The sequence below is a fragment of the Elephas maximus genome, chromosome 2 (genome assembly GCF_024166365.1).
Source record: "Elephas maximus indicus isolate mEleMax1 chromosome 2, mEleMax1 primary haplotype, whole genome shotgun sequence".
NCBI classification, from domain to species: Eukaryota; Metazoa; Chordata; class Mammalia; order Proboscidea; family Elephantidae; genus Elephas; species Elephas maximus.
The window spans coordinates 41,034,625-41,059,035 of NC_064820.1; the positions used below are offsets into that span (position 1 = coordinate 41,034,625).

General features: G+C 39.1%; 1 protein-coding gene across 3 annotated transcripts in view; it reads left to right on the top strand.

The window, feature by feature from the left end:
- Positions 1–11,242: 11,242 nt before the first annotated feature.
- IL7R (interleukin 7 receptor) overlaps positions 11,243–24,411 on the top strand; it is a 31,297-nt gene continuing 18,128 nt past the window's right edge. Inside the window, exons 1-3 of one of the 3 annotated variants that reach the window (XM_049862307.1) lie at positions 11,309–11,397; positions 11,941–11,986; positions 15,359–15,497. In XM_049862307.1, the coding sequence (XP_049718264.1) occupies positions 11,971–11,986; positions 15,359–15,497 (155 nt within the window). In that variant the 5' untranslated portion in view covers positions 11,309–11,397; positions 11,941–11,970. Of the gene's footprint in view, positions 11,398–11,940; positions 11,987–15,342; positions 15,498–24,411 lie in introns of all 3 variants that reach the window. The other 2 variants (XM_049862292.1, XM_049862299.1) reach the window with 2 other exon arrangements.

The following is a 24,411-nucleotide window of genomic DNA, read 5'->3' on the forward strand; positions in this document are numbered from 1 at the left end:
CAGCTTTGACATGTCAAATGCTGCCCAGAAATAATGCAAATGACAATCAGGCCTGGGGCTGAAGACAGACGTAGGGTAAGGAGGAAAGGGAAATGAAAGAAGAGCCACACAAAGGAAAATGTTGTGCTCCTGGAAATGAAACCTCTGATGCTGGGATTCCCCCTCATGGCCCTAGGGGCTGACTCAGCACTCACTGATAAAATGCTAAAGCTGCTTCATTTAGTACTAGAGCCAAATTAGGTTTCCCTACAGCTCTCCCCAGCTACTTGACACCCTTGGCTGTTTTCATTTCTTCCTTTCTTCCTCTCTTCCCCTCTGCCCTTCCCCCGCCCCAGAGCTCTTGAGAGTCTCTGGCCACCTCACTGAGCAGGCCTGGATTTTCTCCCCCCAGAAGAAGACAGGTACCCAGGTTATTTTCCACCTTAAGGATAAAATCTTAATTAACTCTTTTAAAGAAGGTAAGTGAGAGTAGAAGATGGTAGAGAGTCAATACAGATTTCATAGAATGTGTTTTGGGACTTTTCAAGTATTTTTCAACCATATTTTTCCAGGAATGTCCCTTGGTGGCACAAATGGTTAACACGCTCAGCTGTCTACTGAAAGGTTGGAGGTTCAAGTCCACACAGAGGCACCTCAGAAGAAAGGCCTAGTGATCTACTTCCAAAACTCAGCCATTGAAAACCCTATGAAACACAGTTCTACTCTGAGGCATACAGGGTCACCATGAGTCAAAATCAACTGGACGGCATATCTGGCTTTATTCCTATAGTAACATATATTGCCTTTAATACTATTATTATTACTACCATTACTGCTTCTTCTGCTACTGCCACTAGTGATATTACTGCTTGGCTTACTGTCCTACTCAATTATAAGGTGAGTAGCTTTTAAGTCTTTCTCATTTAGGACAGATTAAACCAAAAAAAAAAAACCGCTGCCATCAAGTTGATTCTGACTCATAGTGACCCCAAAGGACAGAGTAGAACTGCCCTATAGAGTTTCCAAGGAGTGCCTGGTGGATTTGAACTGGCCGACTTTTTGGTTAGCAGCCATAGTTCTTAACCACTACACCACCAAGGCTTCCAAGGACAGGTTATTAAATGTTTTTTTCTGACTCAGAAAAAAATACTTTTGCTCTTGAAACAGTAAGCTTCCCAACAGTGCTAAAAGAGATATTGCATTGCTGTTTTCCCTCTAAATTTATAATCTCGGTGAAGGGTAGAAATGAAAACTTCTGTTCCTAAAACACAAGTCAGGCTAGTGAACATTAGTAATAAGCTAAGATGCTCAGCCTGAATTTGCCCTGGAAAACATTTGTCCTCACTGATTGGAAAAAAGGCAGAAAACACAGGACTTGCTAGGGTAGAATTTTATCAATTAAACAAAGACAACCAAATGAAACGTGCACATTCCTCCAACTTCAATATTAGGACTCTACCAGTAATGTATAAAAGATACATAATCTATAACAGTGTGAGAATAAAAGAATCTTTTTTTATGTGATTTGTCTATTTGACACATGACCCGAACAATATACAAAAGAAAAAAGAGAGCTATTAGCAACTGGTGTTGGGAGAGGAGCCCTGGTGGTACAACAGATAAGCACTGGCTGCTACCCAAAAGGACAGGAGGTTCAAACCCACCAGCGGCTCCAAGGGAGAAAAGACCTGGCAATTTGCTTTCGTACAGATTACAGCCTAGGAAACTCCATGAGGCAGTTCTACTCTGTCCTGTAGGGTCTCTATAAGTCAGAATCAACTCGCTGATACACAACAATATGTTCTGCTTGTATATGAAAAGCAATAAATAGTCTTTTCTTTTTAATGATTTACCATATCAGCAGAACTCATGAAACTAAAGGAATACAAAGCATAAAAAGAAAAAAGGGAAAGGTGGAGATGAAAGAAAGTGACAAGAGGAGGAAAAAAAAAAAAAAAGTTGCCATTGAGTCGATTCCAACTCATAGCGACCCTATAGGACAGAGTAGAACCTCCCCATAAAGTTTCCAAAGAGCAGCTGGTGGATTCAAACTGCTGGCCTTTTGGTTAGCAGCCGTAGCTCTTAACCAAAAAGGAAAGGAAAAAATGGATGGTCCAACCAAGCTGTTATGTCAAAGGACTCACATTGCCCAGACCCTGATGGTTGGATCATGATTGATTTCTCAGTTGGAGGCTCATACCCCCGGAGAGTCTTTCCTGATGCTGTTTTCCTTTCCCTTTACTTCTCTCAGGGAGCCCTGGTGGCTCAGGGGTTAAGAGTTTGGCTGCTAACCAAAAGGTCAGCAGTTCGAATCCACCAGAAACAATAATGACAAAACATTATCTCGGTGTCTCTTATTTGGGAGACAGGTAGAGAAAGGAAGTTTTCCCTCAACTTTTCTAAGTTTCCAAAGGACTAACAAGATCTGGGTAAAGAAATGGAGATGCTACCACTTTTCTGCCCTACCGAAGCTCTTAACCACTGCCCCAACAGGGGTCCAATCTTTAGAAGGACTGGTGAGATTTCTCACGTCTTTGAGCTCCCCACTCTTTATTTAGGTTTCTCTGAGGTCCTTCGGCATCTCCTGGCCCCACCCAAAGAGAGTAAGTGCACCAGTGGAAATCCCCTGAACGAACTAGCACAAGCTGTACCAAAATATTGTGTCTTTGCTTTGTTCTTTTACATTTTCACAACTAAAGGAAAGAGATACAATCAAAATGATAGTCCACTTAAATGATAAACAAGAGAATTTAAAGCGACATGACCCAATTACACGCCCATTGAGAGACAATCTGTAAGCATTTTATGAGATCCGTGTTGGTGGACAGCTGTAATTTGTGATTTCTCTGAATACTTAGATAGTTTGTAGGAATTTATCATTACAGCTTTCTTGAAAGAGTATTCAGCTCAATGCACAAAACATACCAATTTTTGTGAATCGGGTTTAGGATTTTCAAACCAAGCTTTCAAAACAAGATTACAAATGAGGACACAAATTATTATCTGACCTACAAAATTGTCACTCTGCATTTGGTTTGGAAGGTGTTTTAAAATGTCAGGGAAAGGCCCCAGCAGATGGGGGAGATAAAATATGTCTTCTTCAGTTGGTTTCTTGTTCTGAAATAATCCTCAGGTTTGTAGTCTGGAGCTCGGTTTATAACAGGCTCGCATTATCTGGTTACCCCTCTCTGAGCCTGCCTCACAACTGAAGAGGAACTTCTAGAAATTGTTATAAATGCTGCCACCTCCTCTTCTCTCATGTTATTAGACTGTCACGATCAATAGCTATGATGACGAGACAAGCTAGCTCGTGCAGCTTTCAAAGACTCTCTGGCTTGGTTTTACTCACTGGAGGATGTTCTTTATCTCTGTTAATTTAGTCATTTTTACAGGACCAAGGATCAATTCTACCCAATGACAGTGAATCAAATCAAAGTCTGTAATTCACTGTCCACTGACTTTCTCTGTATTCATCGTCTTCTAACTGCAGTCTTGTGGTTTCTTTCCAAAAGAGAGCCACTGTGATCAAGAGGGTGCTACCTCATGGCCTGCGTCCAGGTTAGGTTACTCGTTTGAAGACCTGCACAGAGCTAAGTCTTATAAAACACATTTTCTTTCTGTTGATGGCAAGAATGCTACTGACCTTTGCTCTGAACGCTGATGATGGTTTGAAGAAAAAAATCCAACAGTTACTCTCCAGGAGTCATCAGGCTTAACAAACACCACTTCTTTAACCACGAGGTCATATTCAGAACAATTTTAATTGGCAGACAAGTTTAGGAAGAAGCCAAATAATCTATGTCACTGTCTCAGCCTTCTGCCTTGTATACATAAGCACCACCGTGGTTTGTATGTACCCTTATGTTCCTGAAAATTTGTGGTAATAAGATTTTCACAAATAGAATCCTATTTTAAAGGCACTGAGAAAGTCACTATTTAATCTATTAAATTAAGAATCAGTAGATTTTTTTTCAATGAAGGGGCAGACAGTAAAAGTTTCAGGCTTTGCAAGCAATACAGCCTGTGTCAACTAACGAACTCTGCTGTTATGGCACAAAAGGAGCCTTGGACAATATACAAATGAATAGGCATGGCTGTTTTCCAATAAAACTTTATTTACAAAAAACAGGTGGTGGGCCAGCTTTAGCCAACACCTGCATTGAACAAATAATTCTTGAATGTCTACTATGATGGGTGAGATATAAGAACAAAGATATACAGAGAAAAAAGGAGAAAAATGGCTGTTCATATGAACCTCTCTAGTGTATGTTCAGAAACCCTGGTGGCATAGTGGTTAAGAGCTACAGCTGCTAACCAAAAGGTTGGCAGTTCGAATCTACCAGGCACTCCTTGGAAACCCTATGGAGTAGCTCTACTCTGCCCCATAGGGTCGTTGTGAGTCAAAATCAACTCAACAGCAACGGGTTTGGTTTGGTTTTTTTAGTGTATGTTCGGAGCCTTAGTGGTGCAGTGGGTTAGGCACCTGGATGTTAACCTAAAGGTCAGCAGTTCTAATTCACCAGCCACTCCTACAGAAGAAGATGTGACAGTTAGCTTCTATAAAGATTTATAGCATTGGAAACCCTGTGGGGCAGTTCTACCCTGTCTTATAGGGCCACTATGAGTCAGAATCAACTGGACAGCAACAGGCGTGGTTTGGTTTTATTGTATGTTCAGAGATTAAAGCGAAGCTATTTAAAATAAACCTGCAGGCTAAGACATGCGGAAAGGGTCTAATCTCTAAAATCTATAGAACGCTTCAACACCTCGACAACAAAAAGACAAATAACCCAATTAAAAAATGGGCAAAGGTTATGAAGAGACACTTCACCAAAGAAGACATTCGGGCAGCTAACTGACACATGAGGAAATGCTCACGATCACTAGCCATTAGAGAAATGTAAATCAAAACCACAATGAGATACCATCTTACCCCAAGATTACTGGCACAAGCTTGCTTGCTGAAAGTGAAGAGGACTTCAGGCACTTACTGATGAAGATCAAAGACCACAGCCCTCAGTATGGATTACATATCAACATAAAGAAAACAAAAATCCTTACAACTGGACCAATAAGCAACATCATGATCCAAAGGAAAAAAGACTGAAGTTGTCAAGGATTTCATTTTACTTGGATCCACAATCAACTCCCATGGAAGCAGGAGTCAAGAGATCAAATGACATATTGCATTGGGCAAATCTGCTACAAAAGATCTCTTTAAGTGTTAAAAAAGCAAAAATGTCACTTTAAGGCCAAAATGTGCCTGACCCAAGCCAGTGTGTTTTCAATCACCTCATATGCATGTGAAAGCTGGAAATGAATAAGGAAGCCTGAAGTAGCACTGATACCTCTGAATTATCGTGTTGGCAAAGAATATTGAATATACCATAGACTATCAGAAGAACAAACTAATCTGTTTTGGAAGAAATACAGCCAAAATCCTCATTAGAAGCACATATTATCTCACACACTTTGGACATGTTATCAGGAGGGACCGGTCCCTGGAGAAGGACATCATGTTTGGTAGAGTGGAGAGTCAGCAAAAAAGAGGAAGATCCTCAGTGAGATGGATTGACACAGTGGCGGCAACAACGGGCTCAAGAATAGAGATAATTGTGAGGATGGCGTAGGATTGGGCAGTGTTTCATTCTGTTGTACATAGGGTCGCTATGAGTTGGAACAGACTCAACAGCACCTAACAACAACATAACAGCAACAATCAAAATAACAGAATATAACAAATGTTGGAGAGGCTTCAGGGAGATTGGAACTCTTATGCACTGCTGGTGAGAATGCAAAATGTTATAACCACTATGGAAAACGATATGGTACCTCCTTTAAAAGCTAGAAACAAAATCACCATATGATCCAGTAATCCCACTCCTAAGAATATACCCTAGAGAAATAAAGAGTTGTCACAGGAATAGACATATGCACACAGGTGTTCTCTGCAACATTATTCACAATAGCAAAAAGAAGGAAACAACCTAAGTGCCCATTAACAGATGAATGGAAACACAAGTTATGGTATAGACACACAAAGGAATACTATGTAACCATATAGAACAATGATGATGCTATTAAACTTCTCACACGAAATGGATGAATCTGGAGGGCATTATGCTGAGTGAAATAAGTCAATCACAAAATGATAAATATTGTATAAGACCACTACAATAAAAATCCAAAATATTTGCACACACAAAAAAAAACAATCTTTGATGGTTGCATGGTGGTGGGGTGGGGGGGGCAACATGAGGAAGGGAAGTCACTAACTATATAGTAGACGAGTGTTAACTTCAGTGACAGGAAAGACAACACACAATATAGAAGTCAGCACAACTTAACAAAGGCAAAGTCATAGAAGCTTCCTAGACACATCCCAAGGCGTTGAGGGATTGAGCTACTGGGGACCACGGTCCCGGGGGACATCTAGGTCAATTGGCATAACATAGTTCATAAAGAAAGTGTTCTGCATCCTACTTGGATGAGTAGCCCCTGGGGTCCTAAAAGCTTGCGAGTGGCCATCTAAGATACAACTATTGGTCCCAGCATGTTTGGAGCAAAGGCGAATGAAGAAAACCAAAGATACAAGGAAAATATGAGTCCAAAGGACTGATGGATCACATGAACCACAGCCTTTACCCACCTGAGCCCAGAAATAGGTGGTGCCCGGCTACCACCACCGACCTCGCTCTGACAGGGATCACAATAGCGTGTCCCAGGCAGAATGGGAGAAAATGCAGAACAAAATTCAAATTCACAAAAAAAGACCAGATTTACTGGTCTGAAGGTGACTGGAGGAAACTCCAAGGCTATGGTCCCCGAACACCCTGCTAACTCAGAACTGAAGCCATTCCCGAAGTCTACCTTTCAGCCAAAGATTAGACAGGCCTATAAAACAAACAGTGACTCACATACGGAAAATGTTTCTTACATCAATCAAGTATATGAGACCAAATGGGCAACACCTGCCCGAAAGCAAAGACAAGAATGCAGGAAGGGACGGGAAAACTGGATGAATGGACACTGAGAACCCAGAGTGGAAAGGTAAAGGGCAAGAGTGCTGACACATTTTGGGGATTGCAACTAATGTCACAAAACAACTTGTATAAAATTTTTGAATGAAAAACTAATTTGCACTGTAAACTTTCACCTAAAACAATAAAATTAAAAAAAAAAAAAAAAAGATCGAATTAGACACAGAGGCAAGTACACACCAGGGAAGACAGATGCCGTGTGAGGCTAGCCCAGAAACCAAGGAATGCCCAAGGCTACAGACAAAGAAGGAATCTACATGGCTAAAACTCTGATTTCGACTTTTAGCTAAAGAGCGACTGGAGTGGTCTTAGCAGTGGGAGGAAAAGAACTGAAGCTAGTAAAAATAGATTAAGTCTTTCCAGGAGATTTGTTGCAAAGGAACCAGAGAAATCAAGTGATAGCTGGTGAGGGAAAAGGGGTTAGTAAGTTTTAAAAAGATATTAGTCTTGTGATGGGAATGTTGAGAAAACAGAAAAAATTGATGATATAATAGAGAGAAAAGGCCAAACGATGTCCTTGAACAGGTGTTGTTAGATGCCGCCAAGTCAGTTCCAACTCATAGCTACCCTATGTACAAGAGAACAAAACACTGCCTGGCCCTGGGCTACCCTCACAATCGTTGTTATGTTTCAGCCCATTGTTGCAGCCAGGGTGTCAATTCATCTCGTCGAGGGTCTTCCTCTTTTTCAATAACCTTCTTCTGAACAGATTAGAGGGATTAATTAAATCTAGTGCTCAAGTAGAGGGTCTAGCTTTGGGTAGAAATCCAGATAGCTTATGTCATGGATTGAATTGTGTCCCCCAAAAATAGGTACATCTATTTGGCTAGGCCATAATTCCCAGTATTGTGTGACTGTCCACCATTTAATCATCTGATGTGATGTTCCTGTGTGTTGTAAAGCCTACCTCTATGATGTTAATGAGGTGGGATAAGTGGCAATTATGTTAACGAGGCAGGACTCAATCTACAAGTTTGGATTGTGTCTTCAGCCAATCTCTTTTGAGATATGAAAGAGAGAAGCGAGCAGAGAGACGGGGGGCCTCAGACCACCAAGAAAGCAGCACCCAGAGCAGAGCACCTCCTTTGCACCCGGGGTTCCTGCGAAGAGAAACTCCTAGTCCAGGGAAAGACTGATGACAAGGACCTTTCTCCAGAGCAGACGGAGAAAGCCTTCCCCTGGAGCAGACTCCCTGAATTTGGACTTCTAGACTACAAGACTGTGAGAGAATAAACTTCTGTTTGTTGAAACCATCCACTTGGGGTATTTCTGTTACAACAGCACAAATGACTAAGACAGCTTATTTACGGTGTCTGGAAAAAATTATAAATGACTTTGAAATGAGTAAAAATTATTACTGCACATGCTGTAGTTATCTGCACCTTATATTGTCTTTGAGTTATTTTACAGCTCTATATATTGCAGACAACAGATAGGAATGCAGATAGATTTTGTTGTGAGGAAGAAATAAATAAATAAATAAACCTGCAACGAATACTTTGTAAAGTGTAGACTCTTTCCTTAAATAAAATTCAACCCCCAAACAATCAACTGATTAGCTTTTTAAGTTTAGATTTTTGTCTTGTGACTCTTTTAAAGTGGACCCTGTTCACACTTCAGCTTGACATGGCTTGAGGATAAACTTGAATCCACCACCTTATTCTGAAATAAACCCAGTAAGTTTGAGGACTACAAGAAATACAAGTTGTTTTTAGGTGCCATGGAAAGAAATACCACAGGGGTATAATAATTTAGGAGTCCCTGGGAGTCCCTGAGCAGTTAAGTACTTGGCTACGAACTGAAAAGTTGGTAGTTCAAATTCACTCAAAGGCTCCGTGCAGGAAAGACTTGGCTATCTCCTTCTGAAAACTCCAAGGTGCACAGTTCTACTCTGACACACACGGGGTCACCATGAATCAGGATCAACCCAACAGAAACTGTTTTGGTATTTTGTTTTAGATGGTGCAAATGGTTAACGTGCTCAGCTGCTGACCAAAAGGTTGGAGGTTCAAGTCCACCCAGAGGTGCCTTGAAAAAAAGGCCTGGAGATCTACTTCTGAAAAATCAGCTATTGAAAACCCTATGGGGTATAGTTCTACTCTGCCACACATGGGATCACCATGAGTTGGAGTCCACTCAATGGCAACTGTTCTATTTTTATAATAACTTACAATGCCCTCTATCCCTGATTTCCTCTACCTCTGCTTATAGGAGCACAGGGATGGATTACCCAATAAGCAAGGTAAGCACGAGCTTAGGGCATCAACAAAACAGGGGCATTAACTGTTCAAAGCAAAGATCCATAGATACCAAGCAAACAGAACACAAGGAAAAGCGGGTGCCACAGTGGAAGGGAACCAGCATGGCACTAAATGAAATTGATACCAGCTCTAGTATATGAGAATGTGCTGACTGGAAAAAAAGTTCACACAGGGTCACAAGAATGGCCATGCTCAAGGTTGTTTAAGCTTTGAGGCCTCTACCACTTTAACACCTTCATTGACATCTGTCTCCTACAGTCTCCTCCTGTGTAACTGAAACTCCTTATCTTAGCAGCTCTCTTCAGAGTGTCCTATTTCTTTCTAATAAACAAGAGGTAGGGGTAGGCTGTAGAGTCTAACTCTTGCTACATTCACCCAATATGAAATTGGTTGCAACATGAGGGCAAGGACGGGTTATATTAATAGATAACAGGTCTCTGAACCATTTTGAGAGAACTGCCTTGTACATCCACATTTGCTGATCCAACAACTCCAGCCAGGAGGGCCAGCCATGCTCTTTGTCATGATACAAACACAAGGGTATGCTCTTGCATACAACGGGAACTCCAGGCCCAGATGACATGCATAAGCGAGGGAACTCGAGTATGTCAACCACTGCAATGAATTCAATCAAGTTACTCTTTAACTGTATAGTATTTACATACAGTTATGTCCTAAGCTTGTAAACAATAATATTTATAACTCTAACTTTAAAATATGTTTGGCATACACATGGATGCAATCAAGCATACATTTAATGCAATACTAACATGAGTAATAATACTAACATAGTAAATGTCCCCAAAATACTGGAATTATTAATATTTATCTAAAGAGGAAAGTTTTAATTTATGTACCAAGTGAGTTTCATTTTTTATTGTCTGTTATGTAGGACACAGAGCTTGATATTATTCTATATATGCTAATAAATTAGGTATTAGGCACATAAAGACACAAAACTCAACATTTATTTATCATGCAAAATATGTTTCTGTTTTGCAATAATGAGTATGTTTCTAAATTTGTCTTTCAAGGAAACAACAAAGAATGTGGATATGCCTGATGAAGAAAGCATGAAGGCACCCAAGAAATTATGTAGTCTTATCCCAAAGACTTAAATACAAGCCTTTTAATGGGGAAGTGTGACAATTTCATTCTTACATGAGAACTGAGTTTACAGATTCAGGAAAGACAAATTTTACTCAGGTAGGCACGTATGATTCCATAATAGAAGATAAAATACAGTGCATATTTCCCAATGTTGAAACTGCTTTACATATAATCCTAACTTTAATGATCACAAACTGCACAAAAGAACATTAATTTTGTCCCTAAAGAGACTCAAAATCCCTCAGCATAAAACAGTGATTCAAGAAAGACTCGATTCATTATCCTTATTATGTATGGAAGTAGATATTGTTCAGCACCTTAACTGTGATGAAATCTTTGAAGAATTTTGTACGAGCAAAGAATAGAAAGAAATGTTTTTAATTATAACATGTTAGAGATGAAAGATCTTCCTGAAAATAAAATACAGTATTTGTTTTCTTATCATTAAATTTTCCTTTTGATATCTTTTCATTGTCATTTTTACTTATAGCATTTATTATAAAACAAGCATTAAAATTGAAGTATAAGCCTATAGCAAAATTGGTGAAAGTCAATTTATCATTGCGGGAGATCAACAGAATTTTACAGTGATTGTTGAAACACTGACTCATTTTCTTTGTCGTAGAATATGTGGAATATCCTTCTTATAGAAAATGTGGTATATAGTAAAAATATTAGAGGAGGAAGGGGCATCACAGATTATCAGTGTTTAGGGCCCTCACACGCCTTAATCCGACCCTGCGGCAGCAATACCTTTACTTAGACTTCCTGTTGCTGGCACTTGCCTTCTTTTCTGCTGTGTTTATACTTCCCCCTGTCTGTGGTTAAATAAGTATAAAGCTGTAGATCTAAGTATCTCTCTCTCTCTCTCATTCATTCGTACATGTAGGCTCACACGCCTGCTCTCTCCTTTCTCTCTCTCAGAATGACAATTCTAGGTACAGCTTTTGGTATGGCTTTCTATTTACTTCATGCCGCTTCTGGAGAAAGTGGCTACGCGCAGAACGGTGAGTCATTTCTAAATTTTCTTTAGGATTGTGTATGATCTCCGGCATATATTTTAGGTTACTCAGATCCCTATGAGACCTGAGCTGGGGCACCAGGTTGGAAAGAAGTTTAAGAACTTAGCATGCATTCAGAACTAGAGCATAGAAATTCTGACCACCAGGACAGGGGACATGGGGACAACACGGTGGATGGTTTGTAAATGATCTTAGAACTACCAAGAAGGAATAAGCTTGACTCTCATAATGTGGATCTTAAATGTTGATTGATGCCTCTGTTCATACTGAAAGAACACCCATATCAATGCTATGATTGTGCTTGTTGGTCAATCTCCAAGGTAATTTCACCCTGTAAAGAAATCAAGCTAGATTTGTTTTGTTCAGCTTTTAGGAAGTTCTCTCTTTCATGATAAAATAATGTCCAGAAACAAGAACTTTGTCTACTTTGGCCAATGTTATATCCCTAGCACCTAATAGGGTGTCTAGAACACAGTAGGCATTCAATAAATATTTGAAAATGCCTTCAAAATTCTTTTGTTTTGATAGATTCCTGTGGGATTCTTAGGGACTGGCTGAATGGAGAAAGATCTGAGTGAGTTGTTTCCTTGAAACATGCTTTATTGTTGCCTTATCAACAAACTTGTCCCCCTATAATAATTCTCTTTGGGGATCTTAAAAATATCTAGTACCTAGAAGCAGACATACCTAATAATTACAACAAAACAGTCAGGTAAGGTGAAGTAGCAGCAACAGAAGCCATCTGGGAACTTGAACCACCTATTTGTTCCTGCAAATTAAGCCTTTTCACTTCAAGAGTTAGTTTAAAGTATTTGCTGTAGATAACGTCAACCAGATCAGCCTAATGACTCAGTTTAGATATTTTAAGTCATGTAATTACTGAGGCTGGAAATCCCTAGAATTTTCTCATTAAGGGAATTGTCAGAGGGTTGGCTTTCACAGCGTGAGCATGTATGAATCATTTTGTGGGGCTGATCGTTATCCCATGGTAAACGCACAAAGGCAGAGAGACGCATGGCAAGTTTGATGGAAATATGGCCCATAGAATAAAAAATAGCACATTCACATAAATCTTACTTTTTTTCGTCTAACATATTCCTTCTACTTCTCCCTGGTGGCCACACTGTTTTTAAAAGAAGTAACTCTAATTGAAAACTGAGTTTTCACTTCAACTTTTTAAATTTCTTATTTTTTTTAGAACATCTGAAAGGCATTTTATGTGTAACCACCATCCACAAGATCATCTATATACTTCCCAGTCTAAGGTGTAAGAAATTCACACTTATCAGTTGCTGATTCGTTGAAAGATAAGTTGGTTCTCTGAAAACCACACAAGCTGACCAAGAGAAGAAAAGGGTATTTTTGAAAAATCCAAACCATTTAAACTTTTCAATCAACTTATTCCATTCAGAAGGAAGAAGCCTTCTAAACCACACTTAGTACAGTGCCTTGCATATAATATAATATTCCCCCCAAAATCTACCGGTAAATATTTTAGGTAGGGAGCACTTAGAGAATAACAGATTAACTCATTGCTCAAAAGCTCTATGTCACTGCAAAACCATAGTAACATAACACTTTCAATTGCCATGGAACTCTTTCAGAAAAGCCCCAAAGTTTCATGTGTATTTTCAGAATTCGAATTCTTGTTTTACTTTTTCATTACTTATTTCTCAAAAATCATGATGAATATCTTAAGCCGAAAAACCAAACCCATTGCTGTCAAGTCGATTCCGACTCATAGCGTCCCAATAAGACAGAGAAGAACTGCCCCATACGGTTTCCAAGGAGAGCCTAGTAGATTCAAACTGCCAACCTTTTGGTTAGCAGCCAAACTCTTAGATGAATGTCATAGTTAACCCTTATTAAGTGTTTATTGTATGCTAGGCTAAGTCTTTGTATGTGTTTGCTCAATGATTCCTCATAACAAGATAGTTTTACATGTCAGGACACTGAGGCTTACAGAGGTTTAGTAATTTGACTGAGGACCAAGGCTACCAAGTAGTGTAACAAGAATTTAAACCTACATCTGTCCAGCTCTGGCACAAGAAGTCCTAATTGTACTACTACTCTTAGCTAGGAATTTTTCTCTTTGTAAAATGCCACGCAATTTTGGAAGTTGTTAAGGGGAGTGTTTCTTGGTTACATAGCAACCCTGCCCACTAACATCTGTGAAAGAACGAATAAACTACCTCTTAAAACACAGCCACTTAAAGTGCAGGAAGACACGTATGAACAGGGCATCCGTGATTGGGAATATACAGCAAAACCGCTTTGCCAGGCTGGATGACTAAGGTCAGTGGAAGTCTTTTGTTATGCTGGTACCCGGCCTAGACTAGACTGAGCTCTCTCCAGCTTACACTTTATGTCGAAGCGTTTGGGAGGTAAAGCTGAGCCACAGGATGTCTGAATACAAATAGTAACAACACAGACTCTGATATGCAGTACTGGATGGAAGTTCCAAAGACGAGGAAAGGTCAAGAAAAAGTGGCTACTGCCGTGCACAGGCAGGCTAACACCAACGAGAACCACTCCATTTAGAAAGGTGCTCACTCTTAGGGCACAAGATCAAAGTCAATAAAATTCCGGAGCGAACATGGTTTGAGATGTTAGCCCTAAATGGTGGGCTGTCCCTCGTTATTTAATACTGCCATCAGGAGCAGCATTAGGCTGATATTACACAAGGTGACTTTGCTGGAGGCAGAATTGTGAGCTGAATGGACTCTGAGGATTATCAAAAAACAAATGCCTGTGGATGTGAGCAGTGCCCTCAACTCGTATCTTGCTGAAGCTGTTCCAAATCGTTGCTCTGACGGAACCAACTGATTGGTCCTTTCACAGCCAGTTTTACTAATTTTCCCATGGATCCACTGAGCTATTTACTAAAGAGAGCATTGTTTGGACATTCCATGGCCTTTGGGACATTCAGTTGAGGTTTGATTTTAGTACATTCTGGACCCAATTCAAAATCCTTGTTGTCGTTAGGTGCCAGCGAGTCAGTTCCGACTCATAGAAATCCTTTGTACAACAGAACGAAACACTGCCAGGTCCTGAGCCATCCTCGAAGCCCTTGGGGCATCTAATTCCTGGTATGATTGGGCAGAAGCAGCCATAGGATTACGCTGAACCACTCTGAGAATCACTTTGGCTTCTCTGTATGTTGTCTGATCCTAATCGGTATATATTTGCTGACAGACTTTTCCAGCCTCCCCAAATGGGAACGGTATCCACAGGATCTATAGAAAGGTCCACCAGATCTGAATTCTATTAAATCTGAATTCTATTTTATCTAATTGCGTTTGCTTCAGTCAGTATCTTAAGAGAAGTTGCCTTAAGAAAGTATTCTCACAATGGAGATAATCAATGCTACTTTTAGTCAAAAAAAAGTCTAAATCAAGCGAAAGCTGTCCCTTAAAAATGCGAACTTCTAACTGTACAGTATCTATCATCTTCCTTCATATAAAAGAAAAAAAAAAAAACACTTGGAAGGAAATAAATGAAGATGAGTAATCAAGTCATAGATTAGATATCATATGAAAGATGGAGACAACGTGTCTCTGATTGGTATAAACTAATTGAAGAAATTCCAATTTAAAGAAAGGAAAGAGTATGTTCCGTTCCTCATTCTAGATTACTAATCCAATGCACTAGTTAGTGCGCTAATGCACTAATCCAATGGCCAAAATATTTGGAAATATTATCTAGAGGTTATTTATTCATTGTGATGAAATTTTATTTCTACTAGAAAACTTTGTGTGCTTTGTTTTTTTGTTTTCTTTTCTTTTAAGCCTTACTCTTCTTGCCCTTTGGCTTTCCTTCTTTCAATAAACTATAATTACTTCTTTATGCCTGCCACTAAAGTCTGCTATCTTATAAATGTCACTCCAAATTTCAGAAGGACACATTTATTTGCTTCATTAATGGCTGCAGATTTGTTCCTCCCCAGGAGACCTGGAAGACGCAGAGCCAGATGACTACTCATTCTCATGCTACAGTCAGCTGGAAGTGAATGGATCCCAGCACTCGCTGACCTGTGCTTTAGATGACCCAGATGTCAACAGCACCAATCTGGAATTTGAAATATGGTGAGGAATGGTGGTTTCAATGGGTGTTTAGAAACCCTCAGTCTCTCCTTTCATGTATCGCAGAGCAATAGCCTCAAAAGAAAGAATGTGTGGCCTAATTTTCAAACATTACAAATCTCATGAATTCACTAAAATCTTCTAAAACTCCTTGCCCTTCATCAAAAGACTCAGACAAAGAAACTCATAATCTACCTTCCAGGTCCTGCTGTCAGTGATGGTATGGATCTTGGAAATTCCACACCTCTCCTGACTTCGTAATAGAATTTAAATACTGATTCTCCTACAGCATTCCTCCAAAAAATTGATTTTACTCGATATGAGACAATTGGTGTCTTCAAGTTGCACTCTGGAGCCCAGGAGTCTGATTTCTAATCCCTATAAAAATGCTTACTAACTTTTTGACCTAGAACAAGTTATGTCGCTTACTTGTGCCTCAACAGTTTCCTTACCTGTAGGATGAGATATGCCTACCTCAGAGAGGGGTCGTGATGATTAAATAATTTAATATGGTAAAACACTCTGAGGAATCATTCAGTGTGCAGTCAATAATGGAGAAGAGGCAGTAAGTCAGGATTCTATGCAGATAGGTAGCCCTAACTTCCAAACCCAAGCAAACTCAGTGAAAATTTAAGAAAAATAAATGTTAAGCATAACATCAAATCTCTAGGCATCCTCTTGACAGTTTGACTTCAGATGATCGTCTCAACATAAATTTTCTTAAAAATCTAAAGGAATAAATTCACTCTTGGTTTCATGAGGCCTCAGAGAAAAGGCAGGATAAAAGAAAAAGTCTCTGATTTGAAAGTTTACTAAAGAGCGCCGGGCGCTTTGTCTTCTCCCTCCTCAATACAGTCATCCCTTGTTGCCGAGGGTTACTATCTCTGGTGACTTGAAAAAATACTCTAATGTGAAATTCTGACTCATGGCTATCTCCAAAATCATATCAGATGACCTAATTGTTAATGAGTTTCTAGTGAGAAAAGTGTGACAAGATTCATCAGTAGTAAGGAGGGCGTCTTAAGTTTCAGAGACTCTCAGCGGGTCCCCCATAATATAGAGTCCAAACGAGCTCTGAATTCTATGCCTTACATTAATTTACGGAAGCTTCCCGCATCTGTTCATGCAGTGCTTCCTGAGAGAGTCACTGGATAATTATAATCTTGGACTTGTATTCTGCAGGGTGTTATCCATTTGCCTTCTCCTAGTTCACTTCCATAACACAATTTCTGGGAATAAAATTTGTCAAGAGAGCAGGAACTTACAATGTCCAGGGTCCAGGCTTCAACTGTTGTTAGGTGCTGCCCAGTCAGTCCTCAATGCGTGGTGACCCCACGAACAACATCAATGCTGTGATCCATAGGGTTTTCACTGGCTAATTTTTGGAAGCTGATTGCCAGACCTTTCTTCCTAGTCTGTATCAGTCTGGAAGTTCTGCTGAAACCTGTTCAAGGTCATAGCAACACATAAGCCTGCATTGACAGTTAGGTGGTGGCTTCATGTGATGTGCGCTGAACGGGGACTCAAACCTGGGTCTCCCATATGAAAGGTGAGAATTCTACAACTGAATCACCACTGGCCTCAGGCTGCAACTAGACTAAGCTAAAGCAGCCAAAAAATTCTTTGAAACAATGCAGTCAAGTCAACACAGAAGTTTGACTTGAGGTTTTCCGCATAGCTGGTTGGCGGACTGCAGCATTTACTGAGGTTTCTCTTGGCCAGGCCAAGACTGACCTTTGGGTCCACTTTCACTCACACAACATCTGACCACACTTAAATAAACTTACCCACTTCCTTTAACAAGTCTCTAGATTTTTCCTGTCATGTTTTTAATCTGCCTATAGTCTGTTTGGGTTTTTCAATTGGATTCAGGTATTTCAATGGGAAAAGGATTGCTTTTTGACATACTTTCAGTGTGAAACTGTGCAGACCCAAAACCGTCATATGAACTCCTAAGTAAATGAGGGTGCTTTTACAGAGCAGTGATTTCTGTAAGAAGTACCTGTACCTCGAGAGGGAAATTTGTACAGTTTTTGGTTAGGTTCAGAGCGGGCAATGTATCTCAAATTAAATTCAGCTAAGCAGACTGCTGTGTTTGCTGGTTAGCTTGGATTTCTTTTCCACAATGAAATTAGCTTTATTGGAGCTTTTTCTCATGTTAATATACATTAATCAAGAAGAAATTGGAAATCATAAAAAAATTGTGCATTCTGAAGTCATTACACAGGTGAGATTGTTGGTAGACGCCAGGCTGTTCTCTCTCAAGAGCGCTTTTCCTAGATGAATTTATCACCCGCCTGGGGTCTAGCCCCTAGCCTCTCAAGTTTTGAAACTGATTTAGTTAGTATTCAATGAATTGATCTGTCTCTCAGGGTTGGACTTGGATTAATCAAGCACACAGTCGGATTACCAACATGCCCATTACCTATTTTACACTGTTGCCGTCAAGTTGGCTCCAACTCATGGCAACCCCATCCGTGTCACAGTAGAAATGTATTCCATAGGGTTTTCAGTGGCTGATTTTTCAGAAGTAGATTGCCAAGCCTTTCTTCCAAGGCTCCTCTGAGTGGACTTGCTCATGCAACATTTTGTTTAGCAGCCAAGAACTACAACCATTTGTACCATCCAGGGACTCCCCAAAATGCATTATGCGTACGGGACTCAGAATCTACAGAAGCTGGTATTAGGGGTGGAGGAAGGCAAGAAGGGCCAGGAGGTTGAGTATCAACATAAATCCACCCTTACTGGGGATAAGGCGGGGGGAGAGGCGCTGAAAATTTTTGATTTACCAAAATTCTAACCATCTCTCAGCCTCCTTGAGTATAAAAGTAGAGGCACTGGAGACAGACACTTGGGTTAAAATCCCAATAGCTCTGTGATCCAGAAAGTTATTTAAATCCTCTGATTATAAAAACTGTTTTGCATTGGGCTAGAAAGGATTCGTGTCTGGCATACGGTAAACTGAAAAACCAAACCCATTACCGTTGTGTCAATTCCGACTCACAGCGACACTTTAGTACAGAATAGAACTGCCCCATAGGGTTTCCAAGGCCGTAATCTTTACAGGAGCAGATTGCCAGGTCTTTTCTCCCCTGGAGCCAGCCGCTAGTGGGTTTGAACCACCGACCTTTCTTTAGCAGCCAAGAACTTAACAAGTACACTACCAGGGCTCCTTTTGGCATATGGTAGGTGCTTGTAAATGATAGCTCATTCTCCCAGTGTAGTCGGATTTTAGTTAAAAATATAGTCAAAAGGTTGTTCATTAAATATAGAAGCAAAACAAAGGAAATTTGTTGATTTTAAGACCAAAGGTGTTTGTTCATATCTCAAAGTGGTTCATTTTTTTTCAATTAGTTGCTGGCATTTAAAAATCTAGGTATCTCTTTTAAAATCACATCTGATAACACTGCAAAAAAGTAGCTGGAGCAGAATTCTTGTAGGTACTTATAGATTGGGAATGAGATCTAAAGGTTAGGCTCACTTCTCTCCTTTATTTTACCAACCTAGACCCCAAATAGGCATTTGAATTTGAGACCCTGCTTGTAGGTATCTGCATAGATTTCATAGTCAGCTCTCAGAAGGCAATCGCATTTCCTTTATTTCCACATTCTTGGGGGCACCACCGTCACTCCCATGTACCGCCTACAGATACCACTTCAAACATGTAACATTTTGTTTTCCTCAATTACCACCACCGTCACAGGCTGCACTCTGCCAAATTTACCTGACTTTTTAGGCTTAACTAGCAACATCTGTCGAGTGTTGTTAAGTTAGTCCTTTTTGCCGTAAACTATACTAATTCCCAAAATCGTTCAAATTTTTTTTTTTTCAGCTAGATTCTTTCTTTCAAGGTCAAGTGAGAAGCAAAAGCAGTATTTGCTTTTCAATATTTCCATGTAAAGTATTTCTTTACGCCAACCAAGGAAATGTACTTTACGGTACTAAACTATACAGTGGTACCAGAAACTTGCTACATGGTTAGGATCTATTATGGGATATTGCACACATGCATCACTTACAAGTGTATTCTAAACCTAAGGACTGAGCTAAAAGCCATTATCCTTTTAATTTCTCCACATCGCATGTCATCCTAAAATTCAGAACATGGGAGCCTACTCTTATTTTTCCTTTCCATCTTTACTCATCAAATCATGACAATGTTGCCATCTTCAGACTTTTCCATCTTAGACACTCCTTCCAAGTTTGTTTGTTTCCTTGAGGTGATTTAGTTACCTTAAAATTTATGTTTTATTTTTACTCTATTCCAAGTAGGCAAACCCATCTACCCTAACGGACACACCTTCTAGAAATTTCTACCCACACATACTTCAAAGCCCTAACAACTGCACACCCTGAAAGATATCTGTTAACAAAAAATTATATTTAGGGGGAAAGATTGTAAGGACTGCTCTACCAATAATTAATGCATTTAACCAACTAATATAGTTAAAATTTCTTCACCTACCCCCACTTCTCCACGACTATAGGAGTTTAACCAGTCACTCAAAGACCACGGCAGCCCAAAGGTGAAAAATTTTATGCCTGAAGTTGGGACGTTCTCCTCGGATATTAACCCCATGCCCAGTTCACCTCAGACCACACAGACATGTTACTCTTTCCGCGTAGGTCCAGGAATCATCCTAGAAAGCACTCCCTCGAGCGCATGAAGAGAAAAGTGTATACACGTCTTTTAACAAAAAAACAATAATACACATTTCTAGGTTAAGTAGAAAAGGGCCTTCTTACAACATACACTTTCTGATTTTTTTTTTTAATCTTGTTAATAAGAAGAAATTTGTTCATGTAAACTATACATGAAGTACATACAGAGGCATGTTTTTTCAGCCAAGATCCACCCCCAACTGGTACAAACAGTTAACATGTTAAAGGACTCAGCTGCTAATGTTTGGAGGTGCAAGTCCAGTCAGGGGCACCTTGGAAGAAAGTCTTGGTGATCTACTTCCAAAAAAAATCAGCCACCAAAAACCCTATGAAACACAGTTATACTCTGACACATGAGGTTGCCGTGAGTTAGAGTCAACTCAATGGAAACTGGTTTTATACCTAATTTTAGGGCTATTTGGCTGGGTTTAAAGAGCACATAGTGGGGGAAAAACAGTTGCCTAACTGGTTATCACAAGGGAGAGAGAAATTAAATTGACGGTTGGGGTAATAAAGGGAAGTCAGTAATTTTACTTTTTCTTCTGTGTTGTGTAATTCTTTTCACAATGAGAATATACATTCTGCATTACTTCTATAATATTATACTGTGCATTAATTTAATTTTATTTGCTTTCTTTTTTGATAACAGCTCATTCTTGGCGTTAAATTTACATTTGGTGAAATATGCAAATCTTAAGTGACTTTTGAGAAATGTATAAAATACTTAGGCATTACCTCAATTAAGATGTAAAATATTTCTTTCTCCTCAAAAAAGACAGCTCATGTCCCCTTCCAGTCAATTCTCAACCACCTTGAGCAATCACAGTTCTGAATTCTATCTCCAAAGTTTAGTTTTACCGTTTCCTGATAGTTCTTAAAAATGGAAAAACACAGGGTTGGCTCTGTCTGCGTTTGTTCCCTCAGAATAAGGTTTTTGATATTTATTCTGTTGCTGCGTGTCTCATAGTTCCTCTTTTCTCTTGCTGAGTAGTAATTCCACTATATTTGTAGGCCACAAATTTTTCATCTTTTCTCCTCTTGACAGATATTTGGGTTTTGTTAAGTTTTAGGCTCTTGTTTTTTAAAAGCTGCTATTAACATTCTCGCGCAAGTCATTTTGGTGACAGAAACGATGCCGGAGATCACATGATAGAATTTTGCAAGAACAACAACTTATTCGCTGCAAATATCATTTTTAATCAACATAAACGGAGACTATACGCGTGGACCTCACCGGATGAAAAACACAGCAATCAAATCAACTACATCTGTGGAAGGAGATGATAGAAAAGCTCAATATCATCAGTCAGAAGGCCAGGGGCCAACTGCAAAAGAGACCATCGTTGCTCCTATGCAAGCTTAAGTTGAAACTGAAGAAAACTAAAATAAGCTCACGAGAACCAAAATATGACCTTGAGTATTTCCTACCTGAACTCGGAGACGATCTCAAGAATAGATTTGATGCATTGAACGCTAATGACCGAAGACTAGACATCAAGGACATCATATATGAAGAAAGCAAGAGGTCATTAAAAAAAAAAAAGCAAAATGTCATTAAAAAGACAGGAAAGAAAGAAAAGACCAGAATGGATGTCAGAAGAGACTCTAAAAATTGTTCTTGAACATAGAGTAGCTAAAGAGAATGGAAGAAATGATGAAGTAGAATAGCTGAACAGAAAATTTCTAAGGGCAGCTTGAGAAGATTAAAGAAAAAATTCAAGCCTCGAGTTGCAATATTGAAGGATTCTACAGGGAAAATATTAAACAGTACAGAAAGCATCAAAAGAAGTGTTGAAAAGCAAACATACCACCTTGAGGACGAAAGTGTGTCTAACTAAAGCCGTAATATTTTCAATTACTTCCCATGGATGTGAAAGCTGGACAATGAATAAGGAAGACCAAAGAAGAATTGATGCCTTTGAATTACGGTGTTGGTGAAGAATACTGAATATACCACGGACTGTGAACAAACAAGTCTATCTTGGAAGTACAGCCAGAGTGCTCCTTGGGAGAGAGGATGGCAAGGCTTGTCTCACTATTTTGGACATGTTATCATGAGGTACCATTCCCTGGAGAAGGACATCATGTTTGGTAAGGTAGAGGGTCAATGAAAAAGAGGAAGACCCTCAACGAGATGGATTGACACAGTAGCTGCAACAATGGGCTCCAATATAGCAATGATTGTGAGGATGGCGCAGGACTGGGCAGTGTTTCGTTTGGTTGTACATAAGGTGGCTATGGGTCAGAAATGATTCGATGGCACCTAACAACAACATTAACATTCTTGTGCAAGACATTTTGTGGACGTATGTTTTCAAACCTTAATACATCCCCTTATGATACAGGGTAGGTGCCAGTTTTCGGAAATGGCTCTACCATTTTACTCTCTCAACAGCAGTATATGAAAGAGCCACATGATTGCCAACATCTAGTGTTGTCAGTCTTTTTAATTTTAGCCATGCTAGAGTTTTGAAATAGTATCTCATTGTGACTTTAACTTGCATTTCTCAAATAACAAAAATGTTGACCATCTTTTCATGTGCTTATTGGACATTTGTATGTCTTTTTTGTCAAATATCTGTTAAAGTCTTTTGCCTATTTTTCATTGAGTTGTTTGCCCTTTTATTATTCATGGGTATGATTTCCTCATATATTCTAGATACAATTCTTTTGTCTGATATATGTACTGCAACTATTTTCTGACAGTCTGTAGCTTGCCATTTCATTTTCTTAGTGGTGTATCTTAAAATAAACAAAAGTTTATTTTTTTAATTTTGATGAAGTTCAGTGTATCAATTTTTACTTTTATGTTAAGTGCTTTTTGTGTCCTTGCTAAGATATCTTTGCCTACCCCCAAAGATGGCAGGATATTTTCCTGTGTTCTTCTAAATGATTTGTATTTAGGTCTCTAATTTTTTAATCTATCGCTATTTTTTGTGAATAATCAAGATTCATTTTTTCCATGCATTTACTCATTTATTTTCAGTTGCTGAAAAGACTTTCTTTTCCCCATTAAAATCGATTGGGTACCTGTGTTTAAAATCAGTTAACCTTAGATGTATAAGTCTTGTCTGAACCTAATATTCTTTCTATTGAGATTACTATTGCTTTGTAGCAGGGCTTCAAACCGGTTCACTAATTGCCAAGATAAATGAGGGCAGCATGCCTGTTGCATAGCAACCAAATCTGTTGCCTGTAGGAAACAAACAGCAGCGCCCCACTGAAAGATCGGATTGTTGGCAGGAATGTGGAGAGTGACACACATCCCTGCCTTGTTCTCTTAGAGGGAAAGCATTCAAAATTTCACCGTGAAGTATAATATTAACTGTAGGTTTTTTTGTAGATGTCTTTTATCAGATTGAGGACGTTTCCTTCTATTCTTTGCTGAGAGTTATTTGTTTTGTTTTGTTTTGTTTTGTTTTGTTTTGTTTTGTTTTGTTTTGTTTTGTTTTGTTTTATCATGAATGAAAGTGGGATTTTTTCAAGTGCTTTTTCTGCATCAGTTAAGTTGATCAGATTATTTATATACTTTGTTCTTTAATGTGACGAATACACTGATTGGGCTTTGGATTTTGAACCTACCTTGATTTCCTGGGATACATCCCGCCTGGCTGTAACGTATTAGCATCAATGTGTTAATATTTTCTTGAGGAATTTTGCATATATATTCTTGAGGAATGACTATCTCTCTGAAAATTTCTTTCTGGTACCAGGGTCCAACTGGCTTTATAAAACAAGTTGGAACGTGTCCACTTCACCTCTATTTTCTGGAAGAATTTGTATAAGATTGGTACTATTTCCATCTTAAATATTTTATTGAATTCACCAGCATATAGCCATCTGGGCATAGAGTTTTCTTTACAGAGTACTTTTTTGCTAATAAATTTAAATTCTTTGAAAGAAATAGAACTATTTAGGTATTTAATTTCTTCTGGGTCGATTTTACTAATTTGTAGTTACAAGAAAATGTTCCATGACATCTAAGTTGTTAAATTTATTGGCATAAACTTTTACATTTCTTTACCAGTAATGTCTACACAATCTGCAGTGATATCCCGGCTTCCATGCCTGATATTGGTAATTTACATGTTTGCTTTCTTTTCTTTAACCACTCTTGTTAGGGGTATCAGTTTTATTAACCTTTGCAAAGAAACACTTTTTAGCTCTGTTAATTTTTGTATTGTCTATTTCTGTTTAATTTGCTTTCTGCACGTTCTTTATTATTTCTTTCCATCAATTTACTTTGAGTTCAATC